This window comes from Octopus bimaculoides, chromosome 14, assembly GCF_046866305.1.
Source record: "Octopus bimaculoides isolate indiv1 chromosome 14, ASM4686630v1, whole genome shotgun sequence".
Classification (NCBI taxonomy): domain Eukaryota; kingdom Metazoa; phylum Mollusca; class Cephalopoda; order Octopoda; family Octopodidae; genus Octopus; species Octopus bimaculoides.
Genome location: NC_142941.1, coordinates 35,965,685 through 35,978,184, shown reverse-complemented (window position 1 = coordinate 35,978,184; position 12,500 = coordinate 35,965,685). Strand labels below are relative to the sequence as shown.

The 12,500-nt window shown below is 34.2% G+C and overlaps 1 protein-coding gene across 8 annotated transcripts in view; it reads left to right on the top strand.

The window, feature by feature from the left end:
- LOC106873930 (protocadherin-18) overlaps positions 1–12,500 on the top strand; it is a 178,535-nt gene that overhangs the window by 120,450 nt on the left and 45,585 nt on the right. For all 8 annotated transcript variants that reach the window (XR_008265534.2, XR_016244288.1, XR_008265535.2 and 5 more), the window contains exon 2: positions 369–2,909. Coding sequence is in view for 4 of the 8 variants with exons in the window: in XM_014921469.3 (XP_014776955.1) it covers positions 513–2,909 (2,397 nt within the window). In the remaining 4 variants the exon portion in view is untranslated. The remainder of the gene's footprint in view (positions 1–368; positions 2,910–12,500) is intronic.

The window sequence follows — 12,500 nt, the reverse complement described above, 5'->3', positions numbered from 1 at the left end:
AATAAAGTAGGATAAACAAACAAGAAAATAACAACAAAAAAAAACAAACAAACCTACAAAAGAACTATGGCATGTATATATCCTAATTAGATCTTGTGCTGGAATCATTTTGGAAATGTGAATCATTTTGCTGGTATATGAACCCTTTCATGCGCTCATATAATCTGTTGTTCTTCAAATATCTGGAAAACTACTAAAACATTATTAGATTTATTGCTTTTCCTTTGTTTTAATTTTGCTTTTTTTTTTGTCTTACTTTTATTATAGCGTTATCTTTTGAAAGCTATGATGGTTCTGTATGTAACCCTGCATGTTAGAAATAATTCTGTTTGTATATCTATCTATTTATATATTTTTTCCTCTTTCAGATTACATGGTTTAAACATAGTAAGATGCCTCTTGACTGAAACAATTTGAAAACACCCTTTGAAGTTTCAAATATATTGAGATATATATATATATAAATATATTTATATATATATGTATATATATATATATATTTAAAACAGAATATGTTTGTACAGTTGTTTTCTTTCTGGCTTCTATTGGAAACCTCCCTTTGTGCCGATCTCACTTACCAAATAGAGGAGGCTCAAATTCTTGGAACATATGTTGGTGACATTGCGCTTGACATAAACTCACGAGGCATTTTCGTGTCTCGAGACCTCAGCTTAATTTCTTTTAGCCGCTTGCAGAAAAGTAAAGGCTTGCAGTTGTTTAATGTAACCAAGACTGGCAAACTATATACCAATCAAATACTGGATGCAGAATCTCTGTGCAAGTACAACACTGAATGTTTTAGAATGGTTGATGTTGCTATTCAAAAGGAAGAATCTTTTGTGAAAATAATTGAGGTAAAAGTAATCATTAAAGACATTAATGACAATCGTCCTGAGTTTCAGGAAAATCAAATCAACATCAAGTTTTCTGAAGACTACAGTAAGGGAGTAACAAGAACAATTCCTAATGCCATTGATAAAGATATGGGATCAGAAAATTCACAGATTACTTATAAATTAAAAAAGAACAGAGATGAGCCTTTTAGCTTGTCTTTTTCACGTAAAGATGATGGCACCACCCAACTTGGGATTGTTTTAGAAAAGAAATTAGATAGAGAAGTAAAAGATACTTATAATGTGCAAGTCATTGCTCGTGATGAAGGATACCCACCCAAAGAAGGTGTTTTAAATGTTGAAATATCTGTCACTGATGAGAATGATAATTCTCCTATCTTTACACAGAGTGTTTACAATGTTTCCATTAGTGAAAACCACCAAAAAAGCCAGGCTGTAATCACTGCATCAGCAAAAGATTTAGATTCTGGTAAGAATGGCAAAGTTGTGTATCGTTTTCATTCAAAAACAGCAAAACTAGCTATGGATTATTTTGAATTGAATAAAGAAACTGGAGAAATCTTTTTGAATCGACAATTTCCTTTTGATAAACAACAAACCTACAAGCTTTTCATCACAGCTAGTGATAATGGGAACCCACCATTAAGTTCAACTGCAGTTGTGCTGGTTAATAAGATTGGCCACCAGAATACTGCACCAGCAATAGAAGTAAATTTTGTTTCTGAATCAATGAAAAACACAGCCACAATTTCTGAAGGAGTGAAAGTCGGTAGTTTTATTGCCTATGTTAAGGTTACTGATAATGATGTTGGACAGAATGGAGAGGTCACATGTGATCTCCATCACAATAAACTGTTGTTGAAGAGTTTAGGGAGAATGAAATATAAAGTTGTGGTCAAAAAGTCTGTTGATAGAGAAAAGGAAAGTTTCATTGACTTTACTATAAGTTGCCAAGACAAAGGAGTACCTTCACAAAAGACAGAAAGAAAATTCTCTATTGAAGTAATGGACGTTAATGATGTGCAGCCAAAGTTTACTAAAAGCCAATTTAAGTTTTTAACCTATGAGAATGAAGAACCAAACTTTCCTGTTGGATTTATTAATGTTACTGACCCTGACATGGGCCTAGGAGGTCAACTCACTTATATTTTATTGAGTGACAATGAAAATATTCTTCCTTTTGTGATTTCTAATTTTGGATTTATTTCTACTACTCAATCATTGGACAGAGAAGAAAAAGAGACTTATGAATTTAAAGTTTTTGTAAAAGACAATGGCAAACCTTCTTTGAATAATACAGAAAATGTGATTGTTGAAGTAATGGATGAAAATGATAATGCTCCTTATTTTACCTTTCCTAGTGTTAACCCTTTTAACCTCGATGTCCACTACCATCCTCAAAGTAAGAGTGAGATCACAGTTTTGAAAGCCTCAGATAGAGACAGACATGTGAATGCATTTCTCAGTTATGAAATAATCGGAGGCAATGAAAAACAGTTGTTTTCAGTAAAACCCTACACAGGTGTCCTATCTTACTCCCGTCCAGTTTACCAGAATGATGCAGGGTTATACAGTTTAACGTTTGTTGTCAAAGACAGTGGCAGTCCTATGCGGTCAGCAACTACGACTCTGTCACTGATGTTGACCGTCAGCAACCAGACATCCAAAATGTTGACCACCGTTCCCAAACAATCAGATGACACTATTCATATAAACCTAATGATAGTTATCATTGTTGCTGCTATTATCTTATCTGTGGCTATTGTCATTTCATTAGCAATATGCATCATTCAGAAGTACACCCAGAGAAACATTCTGTACAGTGATGTAGTTGGTAACACCAACTGTCCTAGAGAGAGGAAACAATCAGAATATACCTGTGAACCTAACCATCCACAGTATGATGTCCCAGCAAGCATGGTTTTAGATCCAGGCTTAAATAAAGAGTCTAAAACAACCCTTCTGAAAAGGGACTCACAATATGGATGTAAAACGGATTGGAAAGGGTCAACTTCTAGAATGCCTCTCTCTGTGACACAAGGTTTAACACAGCAGGTGAGTCAGTTTTACTCTTCTTAGTTTAGAAAACTTTATATTTGAATAGTAACATAATAAAATATTGATATTGTACTTAACCATGTTGATACTTCATGTTAATACTTTGATATTTATAATCTGTTTATTAAATTATTTAATCATTAAAGTATAACTGTGTAGATATTAAAGTATATAGGTGATTCTGTTTGTTTGTGTGTGTGTGTGTATAATTAAAAAAAAGTTAACTCTAAAGTACATTGGCATGTAGAGATGTTTGATAATTTTGTTGTGCTGGGAAAATGGAGTTGGTTAGTCTGGTAAAAATTGTCTCTGTCCAGGCAATTGGGAGGATTAAAACTTACTTATGCATGATTTAAAAAGAAATTTTCAAAAATACACAGTAGTACTGCTTCTTTTTGTGAGGCATATTTGCTTGCATTACATATTTACAGCTAAGTGAATGAACTGTCATCTCTATCTTATTATAAGCTAGTGTGTAAATTGATGCTCCTTGTTTCAGTGTTACAAACAACAAACTAATAAGACACATGTTAATAATCGAGTGATTCCTCTACCTATATGGGAAATCAGTTGTACCACCACATAGTAAATATTTACAGTTAAATGGTCTGACTAACAATAGCTAAATGATATAGGTATTTGAACGGAATGAGACAATTTGGCACATCTGTCTATTTGGATGTTAGTGATTTGAAAGTGTTTACTGGCCATTGGACATGTTTTGGTCACAGTACTTTTTAGTGTGGGAGGCAAACATGCTTCATGTGCATGTAGAAATGTATGCATAGAGATAGATAGATAGATAGATAGATAGAGAGAGAGAGAGAGAGAGAGAGAGAGAGAGAAAGAGAGAAAGAGCAAGAGCAAGAGCAATTTATTCATTGAACATGACTGACATAAACACTTTCCCTCACTTCATACACTTAAAGAGAAGTAAACTTACATAAACAGAGGAAGGGAGGAAGAGAATGAAAGAACAAGAGAAACATTACAATGTCTGATGTCTTATAAGTCAGTATTGAATCAGTAACACCAAATACTATTACTACTACTACAAGTCATCCAACTTCAGTTGGTGACCTCAAGAGGTTCCAGAACTCCATAGTGTTTGCAAGTAGCAAAAGTGATTTCATGAATTGCCACTTTTATTAACTAACAGTAATCTGTTAACTGGGTCTATTAACTAGCAGTAATCTGCTACACTGACCATTGGCTGAAGAGGCTCTTCCACCCAGACTGCATCATATAATTTCACTGAATGAAGATCAATACACTCAACTTCCGATTCCCCATGACTTTGTCGTGACTCTGGCTTGGGGATTTTTTGTTATTGAGGTTAACTCCTCCATTTACATACTACAGGATGGCCATTGACTCTTATGAGTTTCTTTGCCCTTTGATGATTTTTCTTCTTTCATCCAGCTGGCTGTCCAAATCACTCTCTTCTCCAAGCAAGCTTTGTGAGGCTGTTGGTTTTGTCACTGACAATATGACCATGCAACAGGTTGTACTGGGTTACATTTTAGGATTCCTAGTGTGGTTCATTTGTTTTTGTTCATATTTTTATTTTATTCTACCTAGTGCTCCAAATATTGATGCAGTTTTTTTTTAAAATTTTATTTTACTACCCAAGATTTTTTTTTTTTACTTCAATTTCAAAGTCATACTATTTTGAAATATTTTTCACCTTTCAATCAATGCTTTAGATAAGAGACCATGATGCTGCAATCCTATGACTGAAACAAGTATAAGATAAAATCTAGCTGCTCGTGGCTATACCACGCAAAATCAGACTTGCTGTTTCTGACTTTTAGCCCAGAGTTCTTGAACTTTTTGTCATTTGTCTTTCACTATAGCTCACTTCCTCTCTGGTGAGTCTTCTTAGATACAGCAATACAATGATCTCTCTCTCTCTCTCTTTCTCTCTCTCTTTCTCTTCTCTCTCTCTCTCTCTCTCTCTCTCTCTCTCTCTCTCTCTCTCTCTCTCGTTTCCTCTGCATCTTCTGGAATTCCATTTGTTTTTAATCTTTTCTACAGTTTTGTTTGCGGATCTTTTTCTTCAGTGTATTTTGCTTCCAGTTTGTACCTCATCATTTATGTTACACACCTTTAGCTTTTACTTGTTTCAGTCATTAGACTGTGGCCATGCTGGCAGACACTACTTGAGGAGTTTAAGTTGAACAAATCGAACCCAACACTTATTAACTGCTAAGTTATGGAGACATCAACACACCAACACTGGTTGTCAAGTACTGGTGGGGGACAAATACAAAGACATGAATGCTCACACATATACTCACACAAACACACACATATATACACAACAAGCTTCCACACAGTTTCCATCTACCAAATTCACTCACAAAGCATTGGTCAGCCCAAGGTTGTAGTAGGAGACACTTACCCAAGGTGTCATGCAGTGAGACTGAACCCCAAGCACCAAGATTGCAAAGCAAGTTTCTTAAACACAGTCATGACTACTCCTCTTATACAGAAAGGAAAATTTTTTTCCTCTTTTGTTTCTTTATTATACTTTAGAAACAAGTGATGGGAAGCTATTAGCTTCCCCTTCTAAATATTTTTTTTAGCCCTGTTGTCATGTTGTAATAGGCTTCTATTTGTATCAGGCTCCACTCTGCTTGTGGGTGTGGTAGGAATATTTGATCAATAATCGTTTTTTTTTTGCTTTCAGTGAGGGTGGGAGAGAAGACTTTAGGAAGCTATCAGTAGCTTCCTGATTTTTCTGTCTCAGCTCTTCCATTCATTCTTTCTGTTGAAGCCCCAGTTTAAAATTGGGATTGCTAACATATTTGTACCCACAATCTTATTGTTAGCTTTGAGTTGAGATTTTATTATCAATCTGACTTTTTTTTGATAATTACTCTTCTCTAATTTTCCCCTTCATTTCTGCATGTTGCATTTTAAGTTTCATCAACCCTTAAATATTTGTTTGGATGTCTCTGATGGTAGTTCTCTGACTCAGTGTCTGTTAAATTTAATGTTTACAGTTTTAGTTGATTTACTTCTTCATATAGAAGCTGTAACATATTTGCTGCATCCCATATTCCTTTTTGGTTGAATTTATAAACAATTTTTGGTGGGTTTTAGCAACCAGCTAGATATTATTACACTTTGCAAATATTTTCCAGTCATCCATGTAGAGGAGGCTGAGTGTATATGCATGTGTATGTGCATGTGCATGTAAACATACACACAGAAGATAGCAGAGGCTCCAACACATGTGTACATAGTACAGTGTTGAGTTTTATCATCATCATCAGTAGCAGTACATTCACCATCACCATCACCAGCACCATACTCATCATTATCATCAGCACTACTATCATCATCATCATCATCGTCATAAAAGGAAAATATAGACAAACACTTATTAAATATTTAATCTTTGTTGTTCCCACTCCCACTTATATCACCGTTCTTTGACCTGGGGTGGTGGAGGCAGTTTTCCTATATCTTCTGTTGTACATTGTCAGCAGACAACCAATATGGCACCTTGCGATGATTAGCAAACTTCCCTGATGGAACTATTGTTAGCAAGTCAAAAAGAAAAAAAGAAGTAAATAAATGAATAAAGTAAATGAAGATAAATGCAAAAAAATAAGAAAATAATAAAAAAATTGGTTGCTGCAAACACCTTCTGTGAAGTCATAACGTTACCCAGAAATATTTCATCAATATTCTATATATTTTGATGACGGAATTTTTTGCTTATTTTCCTCTTACGCCCTTTGCAAATTACAACTATGTTTGAGATAAATATTCTGCTATTCCTGTCCACACACACACACACACACACACACACACACACACACACACACACATACACACACACACACACACACACACACATACACATCCCTTTTTTCTTTTCTTCCTTTACCACCCCATTATATATTCATGATAAACAATGTCAAAGAAGTTCATTGATTAACTCAACACTATCCTTTGTGTGCATCTGTTAATGCATGTGCTTTTTTCTTGTATTTTCCTGTATGCGTGTATATATTTATGTATTGTTATAAATACATACACATGTATATACACCTGTATAATATATGTATATATTTATGAATAGTTATGTGTTTTTTATTTTGTACACACACACACACACACACACACACATGTATGTATACGAAATAAAAATCATGTATAAAAAATACATATAGCAGTTCATAAATGTATGCATATCTTTTATACACACACACACACACACACACAAAATATGCATAAAAAATATAACTATTCAAATATATATACCTCTTCCACAGGTAATGCATACACACACACACACACACACATGCAATATACATATATGTATATCTGTGTCTACTTATATTTATCTGTGAGTTTGTATGTAATCATATATATATATATATATATATATATAGATAGAAAGATGGATAGATAAAGCTATGATAAACTCATGTCTACATAAACGTGAACATATTTGAAGATATATGTGTATATAGAGACAAATATATTTATGTGCTCAAGTGTGTGTGCGTGTGTGTATAGATATATTTATGTATGTATTTATTTATTCATATAGTGTAAATGCTAGTATGTTTGATTTGTAATCAAGAGATGTGTGGTTTGAATCTTCTTAATGGGTTTGCTGCTTTTATTCAACCACAAATTGTTGTTGATATTCACTGGCACCCCTGTGACCCACCATTTACATACACACCCACATCTATACATATATAGACACAATATATTGTATTATATCATATAATATTTTAATATATGCTAATACAGTATAATTTATTCCCTTTATATAAATTTAAGCTGGTGTAGTTGTGGGGTTAAGGAGAAATATTGCAATTATTTCATTTTGTGCTCAATCCCATTGCATGGGCCTGTTGGTGAGAGTGTTCTATGATAGCCTTTGGTTGACCAAATTCTTTTGAGTGAAATTTGTTTGATGGAAGCTATAAGGAAGTCAGATTCTGGAGCCTTTTCTGTTCTCTTCTGGCAGGTTTAATCCATTGCCACTAGCTAGTCTTTGGGTACTATAGCAGAGTCCATTCTCTTACAAGCAATTTGACCAGGTTTCTAGTCTAAAAAAACTTCTCCCATTTCCCTCCACTTTTGGAGGTTCTGAAAGAGGCAAACTTGCTGTCCTCCTTCCTAAGTATCCCCCACCCAACTTTTGTCAGTTTATTGAAGTATATTTTAAGATTATATTTTTGTTTGTTCACCTGTCTATCCATATGACTGTTTGTGTGTGTGTGTGTCTTTGCAAAATGCCATAGCTAATGTAAAAAACTATTTCTAGAATCGTTATTGTTTGTGTTATTTTCTGTTGAGAAAATGACATGCTACGAGATGTAAGAAATACTACTTAGCTCATGTGTGTAAGCTAATAGAGCAAATTATTAGTTGCTGTATCACAGAGCATACACATTTGTATTACCAGCAGAATGGTAATTTGTCACAGGAATTGCCACCTGATTAAGAAGTTCACTTTGCTGCTGGGCTTGGTTTCAATGCATGGCACCATAGTCTCATGTTTTCTACTGTAACATTTTCATGGACCAATATTTTGCGATTGGGAATCGGTAGACAGAAACTGTGTAGAAGCCCTTCATATATGTGAGAGAAAGAAGAGAGTGAGAGTATGCATTTAAGTGTTTGAAACAGTACTGCCAATTAAAGCTGGTATTGTTTAAAAAAAAAACAAAAATAAAAAATCTTAATTCTTCGACAGAAATAATTCGATATAACTGGATAAACACCAGACTGAAATCGGTACTTGAGAGGATCCAGTAAAACCTTCTAAGGTAGTGCCCCTAGTACAGCCACAGATACTAAAGAATGGGAATTTCCAAGAAAAGCTTCTAGATGCTTGAAAGATCCCAGCAATCCTGTTCCTAATAAGGAACAGATGACCACTATTTTGAAAGAGAAAAGAAAGAAACTTTGAGCACTGTCAGAACTTAGGCCCAATCCCTTTGCTCACTGTGGAGCATAGGCCATTGATGAGTTTTCTCCACTGTTCTTGACCCAAGAGTGTCATTACTGCTTTTCTCTAGTTGGGTCCCTATTTTTCAGTTATGTTCTTTTGGATTTTGCTGCACTGCATCATATGTTTCCCTGGTGGAAGACATCGACAATGACAAGTACTTAAACCTACTGGGTCATCAGGGTACTGCAGCCATGCACCATATCTTGGGCAAGAAAGCTTGGCAGAGCCCATCCCTCTTCAGGCTAAACTCATTTCTACAGCTGAGTGGACTAGAGCAATGAGAAGTGATGTGTTTGACTCAAGAACACAACACATCACCTGGTCCATGAATATGGATAACTTCCAGAAAGTTTTGGATTGGCAATACTGCCAGGTATAGAGCAATACTGCCAGGCAAAAACTTCTTAGCAGCAAACTTCTATCATTATGTTCTGAATTCAAATTCCGCAGAGGTCCACTTTTGCCTTTCATCCTTTTGGGGTCGATAAAAAAAAAAGTACAAGTTGACTTACCCCCTCCCCCAATATATTACCGGCCTTGTGCCACAATTTGAAATCGTCATCATCATTATCATTATTATTTATGAAAAGTGGTGAGCTGACAGAATCGTGATTGTGTCAGATAAAATGCTTGGCAGCGTTTCTTCTCACACTTTGTGTTCTAAGTACAAATACCACCAAAGTCAACATTGCTTTTCATCCTTTGAGGGTCAATAAAATAAAGTACCGGACAAGTACTGGGATCTATGTAATCAACTATCCCTCCATTCAGAATTACTGGCCCTGTGCCAAATTTATAAAGAGTTATTATTGCTGATATATGTCTTTTTACTCTTTCTTTTTCTGAATGTACAGGTCACTGTCTGGAATCGAACTCAAAATTTTGGGGTTAGTAGCCTGCGTTCTTAACCACTATGCCATATGGTTAAGAGTCCAGGCTACTAACCCCAAAATTCCAAGTTCGATTCCAGGCAGTGACCTGAATAATAATAATAATAATAATAATAACATAGAAAAATACCTTAGGAATGAGAACCCAGGTTCAAAATTTCCTCAAGACACCTGATGAAGGCTGGAGGGTATATCAGCCAAAATGTTGCATTAACAACAAACAAGATGAGGACAGATATCCATCAAATGTAAATAATGTACTGTTTTATCTTGTCTGAGACTTTATACCCTATGATCTTACCTCAACACTCTTTCCCATATCTTCCTTGATCTTCCTATTTTCTTTTGCTTTGTTAGCATTCTTGGTGATGGTCTGAATGCCACATTTTATATTCTGCCATTTATTGTATATTTAACCTATCAGTGTATGGTAATATGTATATGTTTATCCTTACATTTGTGTATGTATGTCTACATGCATGTATATTTGTGTGAGTGTATGTGTGTGCTAATACGTATGCATTTATGAATATATGTAAATAATTACATCTAAATGTTTACAGACCTTACTACTTACATCTACACATTACTACATACACACACACACACACACAGTAATATGTTTACACACAGTACTACTCACATTTACACACATTATTACATATACACACATTTTCCCTATACAGATGGAGAATTAGCAGGGCTATTGGAATGTTGGACAAAAATGCTCTATTGTGGTCAATTTTGCTTTCGACCTTTTGAAGTTGATAAATTGAGTGCTAATCCAGGGCAGTTGACAGAACTGAAGAACATTGGACCAAATACCTTTCAGTGTGTGTTTTGGCTCTTTGCACCTGAGTTCAAATCCTGACAATAAGTACAATCTACATAGGTTGTAGACTTAATCCTAATCCATCTCTCAGCTTAACACCTCTGCCTCACCTTGGGGTACTTTTAACAGAGTACTCTCTGTTGCAAGCATTTTTACTTGATCTCTGGTTTAAGGATACACGATACATTTTTCCTTTCAACTAGTCCTGTAAAAGATCTTGGACACTGCCTTCCCTCATAACGAAAAGACCAAAAAAGAACAACAAAAAGCAAAAATGCTGTGTTAGGGATTATGACATTGGTGCTAATTGATAGTTTAAAATTTACAGCAATTTACTTAAGGAACAAATTAAATTTAACAGTTAATGACATTAAGTTACATAAAGGGTGTTTACAAAAAAAAAAGGGAAAAAAATAGAATTTAAAATGAAATTAAATTTAAAATGATTTTAAACTGTTTATTCTGTCTTTTGCTTTTGCACTATCATATTCCTTCATTGTTTTCAAATCATTTTTTTACATGTTTTTTTTTTCAGTGAAGCTAAACATAATAAATAAATAAATAAATAAATAAAAATTAGTGGAGTGGAGGAGGTGAAAACCCTGTTATAAGCTGGTAATAAAAACCTGTGTATGAAGCAATGGATCATATGTATTTACTGGCTATAAACCCTATATACTGGCAAATGATGATAATAATAATAATAATAATGAATGTAATAATGATAATAATAAAAATGATAAATGCAAAAAAAAAACAAAAAACAATGAAATAAGAGCGATGATGGGGATGGCAGTGGTGGGCTTGGCAGTCATGGTGGTGGTGGTAAAAAGCCAGGAGAGTGACATTTATGAATAGGCCTCAACTGACGTGAAAAGATAGTTAAGCAAGACAGCAGAAGGTGATTTATCTGTAGTTTGTGTGTATGAAGACAATTTCACTGGTGCGAGTAGTACTGTACTGTCATGCAAATGTGTTGGGATCGGTTTGTGGCCAGTTGCATTTTATCCCATCCATCAGATGTGTTTTGTTTCGAAAAGCTTAACACTTTTCAGTTGGGTTTAAACATCTTTTTTTTTTTTTTTGCAACTCCATATTGATTTATGTTTGTTTTTTTGAGCTGTGCGTGTGTGTGTCTTTTTTTTGGTTTTCTGTTGGGTTTTTTTTAAGGTAGGGGGGCAGGGTTACTTTACTTCAAATATCTATATATTTTTATCCTGTCTTATCTTCCTCTTTCCTTTTTTATTTTGTTTTGTTATGGTCTTTCACTTATATTCAAAAAAATATATTTCTCTATACACATAGTGCAGGTCGTATGTATATACATACAGAGACATACATTCATGTATATCTATCTGTATATATAAATACATACACACACACACACACACACACACACACACACACATATACATACATGCAAAGATGCATACATATATGCTTATACACATACATACCTTCTCACGTACATATATACAAACACATGAGCATACATGCACATATACACATATACATAAATATGCAAATATGAACATTTACATATGAATATACATAAATGCAAATACATACATGAACATAGAAATATGAATACACACACACACACATATACACACAGAAACAATCATAATTATGCATATGCACACACATGATATATAATGTTTTTTAATCTTGCTTTCTTTATTGTTATATAGGCTATAAAACCTAAACCATATTTCCAAAAGATATATACACACACACGCACTTATTTATTTATATATTTACGGCTTCCTTTTTTTTACAAAAGTGTATAACCACTGCACACAATACTGTCAAGTTATACAACTTGATGTTTATAATTTTTTTAATCTTTTTATCTTATTTTTTATCTTGTACTTTTA